At 39.8% G+C, this 19,898-nt stretch overlaps 1 protein-coding gene across 4 annotated transcripts; it reads right to left on the bottom strand.

Annotated features, from left to right (window-relative positions):
- Positions 1-528: 528 nt before the first annotated feature.
- Positions 529-19,076, bottom strand: LOC108052871 (caskin-2). 4 transcript variants are annotated; one of them, XM_017135399.2, is made up of 6 exons: positions 18,967-19,076; positions 9,211-10,234; positions 4,337-4,570; positions 3,624-3,863; positions 2,730-3,209; positions 529-2,299 (listed from the first exon to the last, which is right to left on the bottom strand). In XM_017135399.2, exons 2-6 carry the CDS (start codon positions 10,183-10,185, stop codon positions 1,442-1,444), a joined length of 2,787 nt encoding a protein of 928 aa, XP_016990888.1. In that variant the 5' UTR covers positions 10,186-10,234; positions 18,967-19,076; the 3' UTR covers positions 529-1,441. The 4 variants fall into 4 exon arrangements, with proteins under 4 accessions (XP_016990888.1, XP_016990880.1, XP_016990897.1 ...); XM_017135391.2 differs by having other exon boundaries at positions 18,472-19,076; XM_017135408.2 differs by lacking the exon at positions 18,967-19,076 and adding an exon at positions 16,492-16,606.
- Between the last annotated feature and the right edge of the window lie 822 nt (positions 19,077-19,898).

Genomic DNA, 19,898 nt, shown 5'->3' on the forward strand with positions numbered 1-19,898 from the left:
TAACAATTGTATCCCTGGTTCCGCCTTGTGTCCCTGCTAGTTAGCTAATTTCTATACCAAGGTGATGGTACTCGCTAACTACCGAGCTTGACACCGTTACGTTACGTTTTTTACGTAATACGTAACTCTGTTTATAATAACGTACTGTTTAAATTTAAAACCAAAACGACAATTAAATTCTAATTAAAAAAGAATAGGAACGACTACCCTTGCAGCTAAACACAAAGGTCACCGCTATGATAAATGCGACTTGGCTTTACCCCTTTTCTGTGAACAACAAAAAATATTTTAAAAATTCACAACATTTTACTATGAAAGTTTACTTTATTTGTTATTGGTTTTCTTCATTTTTGTTTTGCCCTTTATGTGCTTTACATGTCTGTGATTTGATTTGTATTTAATTCTTTTACGTTTCCTTATATGCGTTTATAAATCGAATACTCCAATTTCCTCTAATGATATGCGCACCAAACAATTTTTCAACTGAGCGCATTTAACAGGAAACTAAAAATGCTCTCAAAATCAAAATGTTTTTACTAAAAGATTTTTATTTATGTAAATTATAAAGAAGAAGGCAATTTGAGTGTATACCACGGAATTCTATACGTTATTCAGCATCAATGCCCGTTTAAACATAATTTATAAAGATGGATTCGATCTCCTCTTTCTATTCTTGCTTGCTTAATATAACGCTAATATAATATTTATATTTTATATAATGCATCTTTTTACTTTGTATGGAATAACACTTAATTATACATTCATTTCATATAGTTTGATTTCAGTTGTAATCATAACAAACAGAAAAATGTCTGTGCAGGCTGATTCAAAAAAAGTGTAAATAGAAAAAAAATGAAAAATTATAGATAAATGCAATTTGAAATTGTCTGAAGGGGATCCTAAATAGTAGTTCTTGTCTGATTTTAATTGTGTGTGTTTAAGAGTGTGCCTTGTGGTTCATTCCTTGCTTTTCTCTGTCGTATAGTATCAGACCACTAAATACTTGTCCATATAAATGATTTTGTTTAAATATTTATTTATATATATAATTATATTTTATGCTATATAATAACTATGCAATTTTTGCATATATGCATGTTTCGCTTCTTTTACCATTCATCGTTTACTTGGATATTTTCATTTTGAATTGTTAACACTCATATTTTGTTGGGAATGGGACGAGAGAGTTTAGGAAAAGTACAAAAGTATACATGGTTCGTCGAAAGCTTTTCAGTTTTAGTTTACTCTTTACTACACAATGTGTATATCGAAATGATACGTAATACAACTAAACAAGAATCTTCTTTCCTACGAAATCGGAATAACAAATACAAAAACAAGTTGAACTTAACTAAGTTGAAGTACATAAAACGTTACAAGATACACCACAAGTTCTACCGGAAAATTCAGCTACACTACAATTTGTTGTTTGATTGGAGATTTATTCACTGTCTATGTTGAGGCCCACTCGCTTCTCCTCCTCCAGCATAGCGTCCAGTTCGTCCGTGAGATTGGCCAGCATGTTGCCTATGTCGTTGAGCACGTTCACCGAAACTTTCGGCGGAACGCCGCTGTTAATGGCCACTGCTGGAACAACGGAGTCCGGCGAACTTATGGCCTCAACCGCTGATCCTCCGGAATTGGACATATCCAAAGTGGGTGAGCGCAGGTGCAGGGCACTTCCACCGCTGGCCGTGCTACCCATGCTTTCACTCCGCGCCAAGGTTGCATCATGCAGCGAACTGGAAGATTTCAGCGAGTGGAACGAGTGCGCTATGTTCGCAATGGTATTCGTGGAGGAGGAGCTGGAGCTCGAGCTGGAGGAGTGCAGGTGAACGGGATGACCCCCGCCGCCGCCAGGGGCATTGTTTGTGCCCGCTCCGCCGCCCTGCAACTCCTGGCGGTTGAGTAGACGCTGCTTGATCGTCCCTGTGTTCTCGTTGGCAAACGGTATCGTGTCAATGGAATCGATGCTGGAAGTCGACTTATTGTCGTGATATTTCTCGCAGTGTATCTCCGCCGTGGTCTGCTGAATGGTGGCATAGTTTGCGTAGATGGGCTGCTGACCACTCCCCGCTCCCGCCGCCTGCTGTTGCTGCCAGTGCTGCCCCGTGTGGCCATAGAACATGTGCTGTGCCTGCTGCTGCTGCTGTTGGGCTGTCTGCTGATGCACCTGGGCAACCGATCCCGGCGGAACTCCCTCTCCGCTCAGCGTGCGGGAGTTGCGTATGCTGCAGTGGCGTCTGGGTGGCTCTGGAGCTATCTTCTTGCCGGTCAAAGGACTTCCGCTCAGATAATTCTGCAAAAAGAGGAACCATTAGTAAATACAGTTTTCTAAGGGGGTATTAGGGTTTCTGGCCACGATTGCTATTTTAATATTTTTCAGACTAAAAACGGCTTCTATTTCCTTTCAATTAAGTAACTGAACCCATCAAATTCACAATTGAAGCATATGACGTACATCTTTGTACCATTCCTTTATAAAACGTATATAGATATGATAGTATGATAACATTAAAGTCGATTCTTCATCATCATATCAATTACGCAATAGATATAGTCATAAAACGTTTTATAATAGGCTTGTTCGATAAGTGAAATAAACAAAAAAAATATTTCCATTACGAAGTCTTATTGAAAGGAAGGTTTAAAAGGACCAATCAATTTTGGTGCTTTAAAAAAGTAACTATAACAACCGCAGACCAGTTATCCGTAGACGATCAACTCACCGCTCCTCCTTCCACTCCGCTGGCCGCTCCATACTCCGCGGCGGCCGCCGCGTTCATGTAGTGGTGGTGCTCCAGTGGCGGCATAGTGTTTAGCACCGCCCGTTGAAGAATGCCCCGCTGTTGGCGCGGCAGCGTGCCACCGCCCTCCTGCTCGTAGAGCAGCTCCCTCGTGGCATCGTTGGTGGGTGTGATGTCGCCGTCGTCGTAGGACCGCCGCCATCCAATGGCCGGCGGATTGCTACCCAGGAGACGGGCGGCCGCCGCCTGCTGCTGTTGCTGGTGGAGCAGCTGCTGATGGTGGTGCTGCTGCTGCTGGAGCGTTGCAGCCGCGGCCATCGCTGCCGCAGCCGCCGCTGTTGTGGGCGGTCCAAAGTGGCCGTAGTCCGTGGTCGTGTAATGGCTGAAGGTCAGATGGCTGCGTGTGCTGTTGTCGTGGATGTCCTCCAGCGATTCCAGGCTCTTGCCGCGCGGCTGTCGCACCTGCGGAAAAAGATAAGAGGATGATTACAATGTGAAACTTCTTGAATTTAACAAGACTAATTAGCTGCCTAGCCCGCAGGTTAATCTTCCAAATGCAACACAATTTTTAATTCGATATTATTAAAGTTCTTGTAAATGTTATTCTTTATAAGTTAAATATCAAATGCTTTTTTCAACCGTAACTTTTGTTGCTTTTTAATTGCAAATATAAGTAAAAATGTAAACCAATTAATTGAAACACAAAATAAAACAAATTAATGGGGATGACATCAAGTGGTTTCATAAACCAACGTTTTTCTAAGGAATTTATTCGAATTGCAGAAGTTGGACCGTAGCAAGGACTTCAGGAGGTACTCAAAAGTTCAAGGCCAACGAGCTGGTAAGCTTTTCAACTTTCGAGGACCGAGTGCCCACCTTAATGAGCACCACATCGTTGCCCGAGCAACACTCATGATTGCTGCCCGTGCAGTAGTAGGCGTCTCCGTTGGCGAGGCCGCTGTTGATCCAGCTGGGGGCTGCGGCTGGGGCAGTGGAATTCAACACACTGCTGGTGGCGTAGATTTTCGTGTCGTCCCAGGAGACGCGAGTGGTTGGCACATAGGATGGCGTACTGGGTATGGGCACATTGAATTGCCAGGGCTTCCGCTGGTACTCCTGATTGGTCACCATTCAGATAAGGGAAATCATACAAATCAAGCAGAAGCAAAAATCAAATTAGTGAAAAATTATAGAAAAGATAAATTTAAAAAGTAATTAAAGACATTGTAAAATAAGATAATAAACCGTAGTTGCATAAAAATAAAATGCTGGTGTCATAACTGAGTTATTTTAAAAAGTTAAAATGTTGTACAGCAAAAATGTAAATTTTACAACAAAATTATCTTTAACATTGAGTGTAAAATAATAGTTGTGTTTAATGAGTATTTTTTATTAGACAATCAAATAAATATTTTGTTAGAGATATTAACATAAGCAACTCTCCAATGATTAACATTTTACACCATGACATAGTCATAAGACCATAAACTATTCAATTCTTTACCCATTCTACTGTTTCACTTAAAATGTTGACCTTAAAAATATGTTTACTTTCATAAGTATACTATATTTTTAAGTCCCATTCTCACCTGCTGTTGGTAGGCATTGGCGCCGCCTGGGTTCCACTTGCCACTAATGATGTCCTTTACCCGCTTGATGGCCAGCAGGATTTTCTTCTGGTGGCCCAACTTGACAATGCCAATGTCCTCGAGATCCTCCCAAGTCACTTGGGTTACGTCGCGCACTGTCTTGTAGTTCTGCTCCAGTAACGGCTGAATGTACTCCTCCAGACGCAACAGCTGCAGCCATTCCTCTATGGAACCCTGGAAACAAGAGGGGAGATTCGAATTGAGACGTCATTATCGTTAGGTTTTATGGAAGCCAGCTAATCGCATTTGATTCATGTCAGAGAACAGGGAACACAGATCAGCCCAGACTACAAATTGTCCATGAACTAGTTCAGACCCCGCTGATAAAGGGGAATCAGATGGATGGATGGGTTGGGTTGAGTTGGGTTGGCTTGGCTTGGGTTACATGCATATGTGTGGCTGGGCTGGTGTCTCTCATGATGAGTCTACCCGTCGCTCGTCGTCGTTCCAGCTCTAATCAGTTGTAATTGATAAGATATGACATAAATCGCGTCAAAGCACAGGCATAAAGAAACGAATAAAAGCCAAAACTCGTTGCTGTCGTCATTAAACGGTAGCAGCCTAGCCCGACTCGCAACCAAAAGTCGCTATATACCCGAAGATAAATACACACATGCGATGCAGTCGAAAATAGTTAACTTCAATGCGTGTAAAGCCACTTTTTGATACTTTATACTTTATGCTACATGTACACGATGTGTTAATCAGTTTTTTGGAAGCTCTCTGGCTGTCTGCTCTTTCGGCAGCTAAATTGCTGTTGATTTCAATTTAATTAAACGTCTTGTCTTTGGCGAAATGTTATGTGATTGCTAAGCGAGGCTCCCGATTGGAAAATTTTATTGAAAGCTTTTGATTGGAAGAACGTCACATGGGTTATAGACAAATGGTGTGGAATTTTGTTGGTCTTTTTCATTTTAATATGAAAGAATAAACACAAAAAGCATGGCAGTAAGAATATGTAGGTCTGTTCCAACCCCCAAACCGGTAATCCAATTAATTAGCTATGAACTTTCATGTGAATTATCGTATACGCTTGCTATAAATACGTTCTTAAAATAAAAAATTCGTATATTTCTATGTAATGATAATATGACATCGATAGCATATATTTCATCATGGAAAATCCCGCTCTTCTGTAAAGTAAATATGAAAATATTTTTCTATGATCTTGAGCATCATTGTTCACTTGTTGTGTTAGAGAACTCTCTACTGGGGAATGCCACTTGAAGGGGTATTTTAATGTATGCCTCACAACTCCAAAGTGAATGTCACACCAAAACAATAATAAACCCGCAACTCCACAAGCCCATATGCTAATCGAAATCCTCCATCCTCTGCCACATAGTCGAAGATCTCCAGCAGGCACGACACATATATTTTACTAAAACTTTAACAAAATATTTATCTAAATAACAATTTGGTTTTTGGTGCTTTGTGGCTTCACTTTGAGTTCGCTTCTCCGAAATCCATTAGCAGGTAGCATATGGTATGACACTAAACAGCAGCGGCAGCCATCATTAGAGCAGGCGAAAAAAACAGGTTTTCGAAGAGCAAATCGGTGACCAAAAGACAAAAAAACAACTGTACGTACTATGTACAAAAAAAAAACTAAGTTGAAGCGAATGCGTCAGGCTGAAAACCAAAAAACCATTTGAGAGTCTACTAACGGACCCCGAGAAAAATACGAAAAATAAGCCAACATCAGCGCCTTATGACCCTCAAGGTCGTTCGTTGATTGCGGGGCTCGAAACGGAGATTGGCGACCGTTTAATAACCTTTTCCTTCCCGGGCTCGCTTTTAAGGTATTTTGCTTTATTTCCTTTCTCGCCGCGATAAAGATAAAGATGTGTGCGAAAAAGAAAGCGCAGAGTCTGTAGAATGTTGACTAATGAGCCAGCGAGCTCTGTATTTCCACAAGTCTCTCGTTATGAGTGATGTAAATATAGGTACACGGGAAAAATAAGATACTTTTTAAATCTATCTGTAAGATATTCTTAAATCTATCTGTAAGATACTTTTAAAATCTATCTGTAAGATACTTTAATGGTTTAGTCTCAAATAAGTAGGAACGCTATGGTCTTGAACTCAAAAGTGTAAACTATTGTAAACATAAAAGAGCAACTGATCCTGAAGCATTTAAATATTTTACAAGATAAATGGATATGCCTTATTTAAATTCCTTTTTATGAATAAAAGATAAAATCAATTTAACCATATGAACATATTTTCCAGTGTTTAAATACACTACAAGCGCACCCCGAAAGACAAAGAGTGTCTCGCCCGAGATCAACAAATAAGAAATATCGAATGGAGCGATAAAGAGCGACAACAATACCGGTAACTCGACCACAAACTTGCGAAAACAGTCACGGCGCGTTATATAAACACAATAAAAAAAAACCCAACAGAAAGCGCAAAATTCTACACAGCTAGTAAAATATTATGGCGCATTTTTCAGCTGAAATACAAAACCGTCTGTAGAGCGAAAAAACCGGCGGAGAAAAACAAAAGCTGAGGTCATTCTGATTTGAAAAATTGCAGGCAACGAGCATAGCAAATCGCTTAAAAAAGATTCGAAACGGTGCGATAATGAAAAACTAAAATGGAGGTTATTAGATGGAGGAAAACTAGCAATTAACCGAAATTCAACGGAATGTGGCACAAGTTTTGTCCGTTGAATGATCGATAAAAGCGATAAATGATATTTTCTGTATTCGCTGAGCTGGCAGGTGGGTTGCAATATAGCCGAGTGGGCGGGGAATGCAGTTATACACCCATAACTTAAAGATATGTACATATATATGCAAGCAAGACGACGACATGAATCAGTCGAAGCTGCAGTTGAAGTTGAAGATTATGGCCGATGGGTGTTAATCGGCTCCGGAATGCACTGTGTGAATGTGGAACTCATGCCGCAGATGGTATGGCCAAACAATTAATATTAATTTATGGAGGCATTTTTGGAGCACTTTTCAAAGGCACAACATTGACTTGGATTCGTTTCCAAGTGGGGCTTAAAATTCGGAATAATCATGTTGGTCAAGTTTCAGTTTTAAACTTTGAACCGATGTGGAGTGTTGAGTGGTGATACGTTTAACTTCTTATTTGTATGCATTTCCATATGCATATCGTGTTGATTTTATTCGGGGTTAGTCATTCGACTTGAAAGCGTTGTTTAGGGCCAAACGTGAAATGCATATTGATAAGACCTCAGGTGGTTGCATTTTGTAAGTCACGTACCTTTTGTACGAATTTTAGTGTACTTAAAATGGGGAAGGTAAGTTTGCTGAATAATTTAAGTGCTCGAGTTTTTTTGCGGAAGACCACAAATACAAAATATAAAGAATGTACCAAATAAACTGGATAAAATGTTGAGAACCTTATTGAGTTTCTAAGCGGATGTTAAATATTTAAAATCTAAACCCAATTTAACAACGGAAGTAATGCAAATTCAATGCGAATCTTATCTGATTCAATATTTTTTGGACTCAACAGTTTGTTCACCTCCCAAAAAATCCATTCAAAGCCATTATTTCTAAAGCTAAAACTCGACTTTGAATGGAATTTCACTGAATGCGCATTGTTGGCCATCATCTTAGTCATTCAGGTGGAACCTTGATCTGTCAGATCGATTGTCTAATGATCAGCTTCGATCCGGAGAGCAATTATCCGCCATGGAGCAGGTCGCTGCTGCTATTCCAAGTTCAACTTAATGTCACCACAGAATTCCACACGAATGGACTTTTAATTTTTTATATTTATTCACTTTGCCGTGTTTTTAATGAATTGTTGATGGGAATTAATGTGTGCATATTAAATGAAATTCTTTCATTAACAATAAACTTAAAAAAAATTCGCTGACGGTGCTGTTTCAAGTCCTCTTTTACTCTTTCGCATGTGGGAAACAAGTTTATTTCCTCTGCTCTTTCTCTTTTTTTTTGCAAATGCTTATTTAATGAAATATAAAAGATAAGCCGGTAACTAAACAAGCAAACAGTGGAAAAGGCGACGAGAGAGAGAGAAGAAAAGGGTGTTGCCGGCCACAATTAATGCCAATATGGCAATTTGCCAAGCTCAAGGCTGTGTGTGTGAGCCCCCTATCTGTGTTAACAATGACTAAATAAGCTGCTCTACGTGATTGCAGGCCAACACTCACAGTAGTTGATCGCTAGCCTAGGTAATAGTTGGCTTTATAATCTTTATGATATTCAAACATGATCGTAAACGAGCCATTTCCTTTTAAATCGATTAAAGAAATACTTTTTATTTTGTTAAGACTACACGATTTGAATTAATTGGAATAAATCACAAATTGGAAATTTAATCTTTAAAATTTCAATATCATTCTGAAAACTTGATTTAGCAACTAGATTTTGTTTAAGCCCCACCTTAAAGTTGTTTGCTTGCTCACTTATCTAATTTCATAACCAAATTTTAAAGTCTTCCCACTTCTACATTTTAAATTTAGCTCTCCGCAACTTATCCTAACTTCTTCATTATATTTTCAGTTTTCCAAGTTTCCCGCACAAGGTCTCTACTGTACTCTTTGGTGCATCACAAGTTGAACAGGTTCTGTACTGATTAGATAGGCAAATATTTACGAGCGGGCTAACAAATAGAGATATTTCTCCGGAACTCTAGTCTTTATTGCAGTTAGATAAAGTTCGTTTCAATTTTCAGATAGTTCTCGAAGCAGTTAAAAAAATGCTTTTCCAGTTAAAAATATTGAATTGGACTCTTTTTTAATCTATATTGGATTATTTTATGATAATCTTTAGGAAACTATCCAAAGATCAATAAAGATAAAGACTTACCGGCACAAAATGCGGCAAATTGTCGAGCACCTGAAGCTTGTCGATCCGCTGCTTGATCCGCTCGCGATGATGCGGATTCTTGATGCCAATGGCGGTGAGATCCTCCGGCGTCATGCGCGCAATGGTGGGCAGATCGTAGCCCGCGGCGATGAACAGTTGGGCGTACTCCTCGTGCTTCATCTCTAGCAGCCAGTCGATGATGAGCTCATCGTTCCGCTGCCGATCGACGCTGCCAATGGAGCAGGAGCTCACGGAACTGCAGCGCGGTGAGGAGAGCGGTGCCCGAATCGAAGCTCCCGACGAGGAGACACCAGTCAGGTAGGAGGAAGCCCGTCCCGAATCCAAACTGGCGGTGCTGTGACGGGATCCCGAGCCCGCAGAGCCCGAGGACGAACCGGGGGAATCTCGGCCAGGCGATTGGGTAAGATCGATGCCCTGATCCTCCTGCAGAGCCAGCTGCTGGTGGTAGTAGACCGCCGCCTTGTGGGTCAAAGGTTCGCGAAGAGTGGCACAGAAAACGGGTGGTGGCGGAACCATGGCAACTCCAGCTTTACCAGCTCCTGGAGGGGGTGCTCCCACCGCCGGTGCTCCTACGCCACCTCCTCCTCCGGGCGAGGGGGCCACCGCCGAGCCGCCACCCACTTCATCCTTGAGCCGCAGGGCCACACTCGTCTCCCGGGGCAAATTGAAGCCACCCTCCTCCAGCGAGGGCGACGAAACGATGCTGCTGCCGCTCATGCTGATCCCATCGTCCGCCTGGTAGTTCTGGTAATGTCGCAGCGGTCCGCTCAGCCGATAGAGCGGTATCAGCGGTTGGTGGTGCGGGTGATGGTGATTGTGCTGCTGGTGGTGGTGCTGCTGCAGCAACTGTGGCTGCTGATAGTGCGATTCCTGCGGCAAATCCCCTGGAATCGTGGGCGGTTGCACCTTCTTAGCCTGTGCGGTGGATGCATGCGGCTTCAGCGAACGATGCATGATTATTATGGCCCACTACTGGCCGCCGGGGCCGTATCTTCGCCGACTCCTGTTGGAAAAACACAAAAAAAAAAAAACAATTGGAAAATCAGTACTGCAGTTAGCAAATGTGTCCGCCAGATGTGTGTGCCAGAAAACAAGAAATCTGCATAATTGGGCATAGACAGTTTTGATGTTCTACACTAAAAATAGGGCTTCTAGCACTGTTTACTTGACGATGCGGCGGCGAGTCAATAAACTGCGCCACGGGTTCTTTCCCCTATATCTCCTCCAGCCTCCAGTTTTCCGGCCCCATCTATCTATTCCACTGCATCGTATTACACTTTTCATTCACAAAAAAATTGTCATCTCAAAAGGTTACGACAGGGAAAGTACCCTTGGTTTTCAAATAAAAACAAGCTCATCTATTTAAACGAGGTAATCAAAATTTAAATTGGAAGTCTTTATTTATTCACTTGTTTAACGATCCAGTAGACTTTTTTTATAATCCTCGGAATTATAAATTATATTTCTTAATACATTTCTTTATTTTTGATAAACAAATATTTTATTTTAAAAGCAATTCCTCACAATTCATTATATAAACTATAAATGTCTTTGTGTAAAAATCTCATTGAAACTTTGAAGCGGTTTGTGAATTTATTGTTAATCTCTAAATTATTTATCCATAAACAATTCTGAGAAATTTGATCAAAAATATTGGTATTTTTTGAGTTGATAAAAAATCTTTGGGGAATTCGGGAGCGAAATGCTCTTAAAATCTCTGTTATCGCGAAATTATTATAATTTTGCAAATATATTGGCGGAGTTAGTGCGTTCCCATCTTAAAATAATTAAAATTTGTTGTAAATTATCAGTTATAATTTCCTGATTTTACCATACCCCTCGATTCCCCAAAGCCTCCTGCCTGATACGCCCTTGATGCCCCAAAAACAAACACCCATGGACGAGTTCTAAGCAGCTGACAGGGACGGCACGAGGGCGGTGGAGCGAGACGGGGCGCGAGACCATGTGAAAGGGCGAGGACTACGGCTTTGGCTGCGGCACGAGCTGTGTCAAAGTTCGTTGACTGCATTTTGTGGTTCGGGGGGCAGCTGGTGGTGCTGCTGCTGCTACTGTCTAGTCGGCAGCGTCATAATACACTCGAAAAATGCACGGGCAGGCCTTCGGACGAGCGAAATCTGGCAAAAAGTCACGAACGGAGCCCTCAACATGTCATTAGCAGCAGGGCGCAATAATAAAGCCTCCCGATTTACGGGGAAACAATAAAAAAACCAAAGCTGCAACAGCAATTTCCTGGCAATTCGTTCGCTTACAAAGTAAGTGCACCGGGGAACTACTACAAAGAAATAAGTGATTTGGAATACAACAAAAGGCTGCATTTTCCGGCTGCCTATCGATAACTGGGGGCCACCTGTTCGATTGGGAACTCGCTGCCCGGCCGGCGAGTGAAAATCCAAAGCGCCAGGTGTCATAATCCAAGTGGTTTCCAACCTCCCCCCACGAAATGTGTGTGTGGGTTGCGGAGAATGCAGGAAAACAACCGTAGCAAAGGCTGAAAAAACGCATAACGGTGGCAGTAGTAAATCTCATTTACAAGCTGCCTTTTTAATGAATTTTTATGTATGCGACGTGCCGGAAAAAAGGAAAAACTGCAACCGTTGCGAAAACCCCCAAACAGAAGAGAGAGAGAGAGTTTTCTCTCCGAGAGAGAGTTAAGAGAGCGAGCGAATTTGGAGTTTTCGCGTAGTAGGGTAGTATATCAACTGCAGCAGCAAATGTGGGTTGCGGTTTCTCGGTATTGTGTTGTTTTGCCGCCCACACGAGCTGCACCCACCCAACCACCTTCCACCCCGCAGCCCCTTCATATACCGAAAACCATCCACCCACCAGATGTTGTTGAACCGTTTCATGCGGCCGGCATTGCAGTTTTTTTTTCATTTTTAAATATTTGTCTTTTTTTACCCTGTTTTTTATCCCATTTTTATGAGCTACCATTGTTGTTAGGAGCTGTAAGTTTAATTGCAAACATGAAACAGGCACACCCCCGCACTCTGTTTTTAAAGGGGAGGTGGAGGTGGTTTGGGGTAGTGAAATAATATACAGAGACAAATTTTGGACAGTCAGTTTAATTTAAATTCTTGGGGATAAATCCATTAACATTTAAATACTATGAATTTAACCATAGTCGTACAACATATGATTAAATAAACTACTACTTCTCAAAAAAGTTTTTTTTTTTTTTGAAAAAAGAACTAAAGAAATTTGTTATTTTATCTTAAACCAGCTTTTAGAAGTATTAAAAACAGTGATGGATCATCTTAAGATTGGCCTTTAAGCTCAACGAATATTATTTAATCAATGTTTTTTTTTCAGTGCATAGCCTGTGTTGTGGGTGGTGAGTAATCATAATGAGCATAACACTTGCCCTGTCTTTCATGTACAGCGAATGCCAGCTTTGGCTTAAAAGTGTGGATATAAAATCGAAATCAATTTGGAATCTATTGAAGGGGTCTCCCCGGGCGAGTGTTCACTGTGTGCAGCATAAAAACTGATTGGAAATGCAATTGGAGGCTTGGGACCTTTTGGGTGTTGGCAAATACATAAATACAAAAGGGAAATAGTCGACAGGCAGGGGGTTGGTGGGTGGTTTGGGCAGCCAACAGGCTGAAAGATTTATTGATTGTCACACACAAACGCAAACACACACACACACATACACGTATTGATAGATGTACAATGAAGCGGAGTTGTGGTTTTGAAGTTGGCAGCAAAAACGCTGAGCAACTAAAAATAATTATGGTTACACCAGTGCTCTCAACACAGATACAAAGAGAGGGCGGATGGGAAACAGTGATAAATCAGATACAAATTGACCGCAATCTTTATACTCTTCGTTGAGAAAAGGTTATATTCCCAACTACATCAAATTCGCAATTAAAGTTGTGTATTATAAAAAAAAGTGAACTAAAATCAATTTTATTATCATTAACATAAAGGGGTACTTTTAACAGGACAGAAAGCTTACAAAAAGGTTTATAAAATGCGTAGATCATATTTTAAAACCTCCAAAATAAGTTTATATTCAAAATATTGGCTTAATTTCAAAAAAGAAATATGAAGAACGTGGCGAAATGAAATTTAATCTCATTGAAGTTCGCTTCTTGACAGTAACCTATCTACCCTGCAACCTAAAACCGACCGAGGAAAAGCGTATTTAATCTTCGCTAGATTCGCTCCATTTAGTGGCTCGTTTTCTTCTCTTTCATATCGTTTTTGTCGCTGTCGAGAGCCGTTAAAGTTTACTGGCATGAGTAATCAGCCAAATGGAGCGCAATAAAATGGCAAACGGTAACACGGCCAATCTATCACCAGAACGGCCAGCCCAGTCAGCACACCACCCACCGAATAGCCCACCCCCGCAATGGACCCGCCAGGCCAGCTGGCATATATTATCCGATATATACCAGAGACCCACAGGAGGTTGGCGGCATTAAATGAGGCGCATCTCAATCTCATGTTTATTAACGCTGCCAGTGAGTGTGTGCTGGTGTCATTAAGCCAGATAGATAAAGGAAGGTCCCCCCATCTGAAAAACACCCCCACACTATACACTACCCGGACTTCAGTTGGCCAGCCAACACTTCATTATTGACAACAAAAGGTTCGCCGTCTCTGCTTCTTATTTATCAGCTGCGGGTGCTTTGCATATGACAAGTTTTTTTCACTCTTTCACTCGCTTTTTCCCTTTTTTTTCCTCACTGCCCCTTATTTTTTGGATTTTGCCCGAAATGCAATGGACAAAGTTCGGTCGTACTTTATTCGTGTTTACCACGCCCCGGTCTTAAGTAAAAAGGTTTTGTACTTAGTAGAATATTTTGTCAAGCCAAACAAAAAGAAAGAAAGCTACATATACAGGGAGAGAAAAAACTGCATATAAATTTCATCAATGAGCTCAGTTTTATGGTCAAATAACCTTTCTTAAGGTATATCATGTTATATTAGAAACAAAATATTATTTCGCCTTTTAAAATACCTAGTTTTCTATTGTCAACTGGGGCTATATCATGGAAAGAGCAATGTGAATGGTCAAATTTATGATTTTTGAAATTCTGATTATTGCTTTAAAGCCTGAACTATCTGCAAGCAAATGACTCTTATAATATTTTTCATTACACATACACATTTTAAATAATCATTATCACTAATACGATTATGATTATATTGATTGAAATTTGAGGTTGCAATATGGATTTCATTAACTTTTTTCCGCTGTGCAACAACCACAATAAACGTGGAGCGACAACAACCAACAGCCGCACAAAAAGATGGTGTCGATGATGCTGCTTGCCTGCTGCCTGCTCCGTGATTCCCTGCCGCCTGAAAACTTCACCATCTCTTTGCCACAAAGCCTGTCGATAGCTCGAGATGTTGATCTTGCAAAGCGCAGAGACAAGCAGCAACCACAACTCCAAACTCTAAACTCCCAGCAACAATAAATGGCCAGAGGCAGCCAAAACTTGTTTTGCCTGTAAAAGGGAGTTGTCGCTGTTGTTGTTGCTTGTGCATTGTCTCTGCGTTTTGTTTCAGGTTTCAGGCAAACGCCAAGAACAGGCAAAAACAGCGCCATAACAGCTATATGAAGCGAATTGCAATAAGGAGTATTGAAGGAGCTGTACTGCTACCCTATAAATAAAACAAAATTAAAATACAGTTTATGTTATAATTAAGATACAAAACAGGGTGTCTTTAATAACCAATAATGGTTTAAACATAATAAGATTAAAATGTTCAATAAAAAATTAAAGTTAAAAATCGTATTTCACTCCAATAAATGAATTTCTTTGATCTTACTCAACAGTCAATAATGTAATTAAGGCTGCAAAAAGAAGGAAATATTCACTGCAAGTACAATTCTTAATTATTGCCAATTTAACTTCAAAGACTTTGTAGAGCATACTTTTAAACTGCATGATTGCTTTAATTAAATGCCATTTTCAATATATCCTTTTGCAATTACCAGCCATTTTCAAAGTTCATCTTCTTTGAAATGGGCCCATGAATAAATGATGGCCTAATAGCAAACCCCATACCCAAATCAATAACGCCACATGTTCAATGGCAATGGCCAAATTAGGCGGACATATTCCATTAGGAGTAGTATCCCCAACCCCATTCCGTAAATCACGCTCCGAATTCCACACATAACCCGATCCGACATACCTCGTAGTACCCTTTTATGGCCGCTGTTTTGGAGGAGCGGAATAAAGCTCGTAGGAGGAAAATGCAGCACTGAAGATGTGTCAAATGTGTGGGCGGGCGGGTGGTAAACGGACAGACGGACGGATAACTTACGTGCAGTTTAACGGTTAATGCAAACGAAGACGACATTGCGTTGCGCATATGGCATATAGTGTACAGTACAGGAAAAATAAACACAAAAGCAGAGACGGACCAAATACGGCGGACAGGCACGTAGAGAAATATACTCCAAGTCGTACCAAAAGCGGCCATCAATTCCTTCTTTTTGTATTTTTTCTGTTTTTTTTTTTGGTCAAGAAGAAAGGGGCAAACAAGTTGTAAGGCGAGCAATGAGTGCAGACAAAAGCAGTTACAAGACATGAAGAAGAAAGGCAAGGGGGGGCTAAGGAGGCGGAGGTAGACAAGTAGGAGGTACACAGAAAAAATGGGGGATCAATTCAAGTTTGATTGGGCTCTTATAATGTTGCAAGACATACCCTTACATTAAAATAAAATAAAAAAATCATTTTTTTTATCTTCTCTTCCAACATATAAAACGAAGTCGCAAAGTGGATCAACCGAAGCTGTAATTTCACGTTCTAAATTGGATCGTCTGCCTTGTACAAATTTTAAGTAATACCCAGAATGTTTAAGACAAAATATTTACTATAGCAATATCTGAATTTTAAAAATACAATGCCTTATAAAAAAATTGAAAGGCTTTTGGGAGTAGAACCACTTTTTATAAAAAGATAGATGTGCATTATGAAAAGCCATCCAATTTTCTTGACCTTTTTGTCTATTAGTACGTCTAAAACTATCTTTTTTCGGTGTAGCCATGAATAATGGAGGGCAGTGCTCAGCGTTTTACAGCTACATTGAACTTTTTGAGACGTTTTTTGAGGCACTTGCCTCTTGCCCCGCCCACCGCCTACCCATTTTTTTTCGCCGAAAATCGTATGCGGCTTACTACTACGCACACACACACAACGAAGCGTAGTCACACACACACGCACACATGCGTAGGATTTCGCAGAACAACTGTGCAAAAAATATGTAAATTACCATGGTAAAACGATGAATTTCTGCCAGATTTCTATGAAAACCTTATGATGACACTTGAAATACACATTAACTGGGAATTTCACCAAGTTGGCAATTGATTTTTCATATAAAAAAATGCTGTGCAAAAATTTCTTTTTACGTTAACACCAACACACACACGCACGCGAGCGTATACCGAGCAGAAAAGTAGCTGTATGTTGAGAATTGGAGAATCGGAGAACCGAGCGACAGGAGCCCGAAAAAAAGAGAAGCGCCGACGACCGCAAGCAAAATCGTATTGAAACGCGGCTCCAGCATTCGAGCGTTAAAGCCAGGTCCGTAAAATCCAATTGGAGTCCGGAGTCCTCGAAGTTGCAGGAGAGAACGAGTGAGAGAGAGAGGCTCCAACAGAGCGCGAGTGCGCAACTTGTTTTTCCCCTCTCTCGCGAAGAGAGATAAAACCATTTTTCTCAGCGGCCAATTTGTTGCAATTGAAACAATAACAATTCCACTGGGCAATTTGTTTCGGGCCTGGCAAATTAGTTAGTTAATAAATGAATGAAAAAGACGGCAGGGGAAAGACGATGGAGAAAGAGAAATGGGAAAACAAAGCGGAGCTTCAATAAGCAGGCACAGGCTTTATTCCCTAAAGTGGTTGCCATTGGCAACGATGCATTCGGCACAGTGGAACAAGTCAGAGGTGGCGCTTCAATTATGCATAATCTTTTTTACTGTCCGATTTCTCACTTAAAAATTTTGTAGATAATTAACTTAGCCATCTTCTAGTTAACTTTGATAACTTCTTAGTTAAAGTAAAAAGTTTAGCAGTAACAGTTAACAGAGTTCACATAAAATTAGCTTTATTCATAATCAGAACATTTCATATTTTATTCCCATTTGACGTTGTTTGTACATATTTTAGTGCAGACAGAAAGAATTATACTTTTATAAATACTTTTATATAAGTTAAAAGGTATTTATAGATCATTCAACTTGGTACATACTTTTTTGGAAGTTGGGGTGGGCATAATAATTAATAATCTTCTTATCTGTCCCACTGTGCGTTGAATGCCACAGAAAAGACAAACAAACCGAGGCACAAACACACGCATACCAAGCCAGCGCAACCACTTTTCAAGCCAATAAGAAAAATAGAGAGAGGGATCCACTTAGGGAGAGACAAGGCTCCAACGAGTTGCGGTAACTTTATTTGAGAAACGCGCAGCTGCCGCTCTCTCTCTCACGCGTTGTAATCTCTTGGCGGAGCCATTACCGCCAAACCCCTTCCCCATCGTTATTCTAACACTTCATTGGAGACAACAACAACGACATCAAGTCATTTGATTCCCACACAAATCTCTGCATATTGAGCGCGAGTCTCGCTCTCTCTCTCTCTTTCTCTCTCACTCGATTTATTATGGCAAGTGAGTTATGGTTTTATAGGTGTGTGTGTGTGTTGGTGCTGCGCTTTCTATTGATTTATATGACTTTTATGGCGCAATCTGAGCCACCACAACCAAGAAATACCAACAGCCCTGGATTTTAATTATTATTAAATAAAAAAAAGCAAAACAAGGAATATTAATAAGAACAATAAAATAAAAACCTTTATTATTATAACTCCCCCACTTCTCACGACCAGAGTTGTCACGTGTCGATAGAAATGCCAGGCACGTGTGGGTTTATTAATTACATAAGCCTAAACAGCTGCAGCTGCACTTCGGTATACCCCTTCCCAATTTCTTTGTTTCCTTTTTTTGGAATCGAAACCCAATTTCCTGCAGATGCCGAAGATGCGGCATTAAATAAAAGTCGGTCCGAAACAGCTGGCAACCCTCAAAAGTGACAGATGGCGAAGCCGACGTCGACGCAGGCAGCGCAGGACGAACGAGCCATCAAAATAAAAACACAAAAAGAGTTGCCGCCTGGGCAAAACGCCATGAAAGCACCAAACCTATTTAAATGTAAAATAAACTCGTAAAACACGTAGTAACTACTTACTTAATTAGTAAAATGAACTATTTTCCAGATTTTTAGCTAACGGCTCCTCCTCCTCTCCTTTTCTTTCGACAAATCACATAAATCAAAAGCGTAACGAATGCTGGCACACAAAATGTAAACAATGTAAAATGCACGTAATTGTTGCTTTTGTAGCTTAATGAATTTCACGTTTTTTATGGCCTTTTCCACAAAAACAGGAGACAAACAAACGGAATAAAACGCACACACACAGAAATCTCACTGTTTGTTGTTGTCTTTATTTTATGTCTGCGACGCGCGAGTAAAACATAAAAACCAGATTAATTTTTGGGGCAGACGAAAATGTTGACGGTTTTTTCGTTGGTTTCTTTTAAGCTGAATTTCTTGCTTAGTTGTTGTCGCGACACCTCTTTATTGTTTGCTGAGCCGCCATTTTTTTTCTTGATAATTTTAAGTTTTTTACTTAGTACTTTTTAGATATTTGTAGCTTTGATTTTTCCAAGTATTTATAATCACCTTGATTCGTTGTAATATTTATAATAGTGCAATATTTCGCTTTTAAAATTTAACGATGGATGAACGCGATTCCGCAACAAACGTCCGAACGGCGGAAAAACGAAAACAAAACTTAGTGTGACCACAGCCTAGCCGTAGAAATATACCAATGTTAGATTTACAAAAATATCAGTAAAATACCAAGGAGGTTTATTTAAGGTGAAGGGTATTTTCTATACTGTGACTTGCATACTGGGTATCTTTTATTCGGGAAACTTGTAGTTCTTTCTGGTAAGAAATTTTGAAAGTACATATAACAAGAAAATTTAAAAACGTAACTATATATGAAAAAAATTGTGTAATACTGTAAGAATATTGACTTCTCCTGAGAAGGCTTTAAGAATTGTAAATTTAAAAGCATGGATTTTCAAAAATATTAAATAAAAATCATTCAGTTTTATAATAGGCACATCTTTCAATAAATTTTTTGGTATGGTATTTTTTATACTGTGAATTGCAGAATCGTTACTGGGTATCTTTTAGTCGAGGAACTTTTCAGTTCTTTCTGCCACAAAATTTCTGAATAAAAATGTAAACTACATATAACAAAAAAGTTGTAATAAGTAACTATATCAGAAATAAATTGAGTAATACTGTAAAAATATTGGCACCTGAGAAGGTATTAAAATTGTTTTAATAAGCTACATGATTTTCATAAAAAAAAATAAAAATCATGCAGTGTTATGATGGGCACATCTTTCACTATATTTTTTTTTCATATAGTTTTTGCTTAATTAATACTATGTAAGTTTTTTTTAAAGTAAATGGTATTTTCTATACTGTGAATTGCAGCTGGGGAACTTTTAGTTATTTCTGCTATGAAATAAATTTCTATATAAGTACTTTGAAATTTATAAAACAAGAAAAAAAACCTAACTATATAAAAAAATAAT

The sequence above is a fragment of the Drosophila rhopaloa genome, unplaced genomic scaffold, assembly GCF_018152115.1.
Source record: "Drosophila rhopaloa isolate 14029-0021.01 unplaced genomic scaffold, ASM1815211v1 contig_115, whole genome shotgun sequence".
Classification (NCBI taxonomy): Eukaryota; Metazoa; Arthropoda; class Insecta; order Diptera; family Drosophilidae; genus Drosophila; species Drosophila rhopaloa.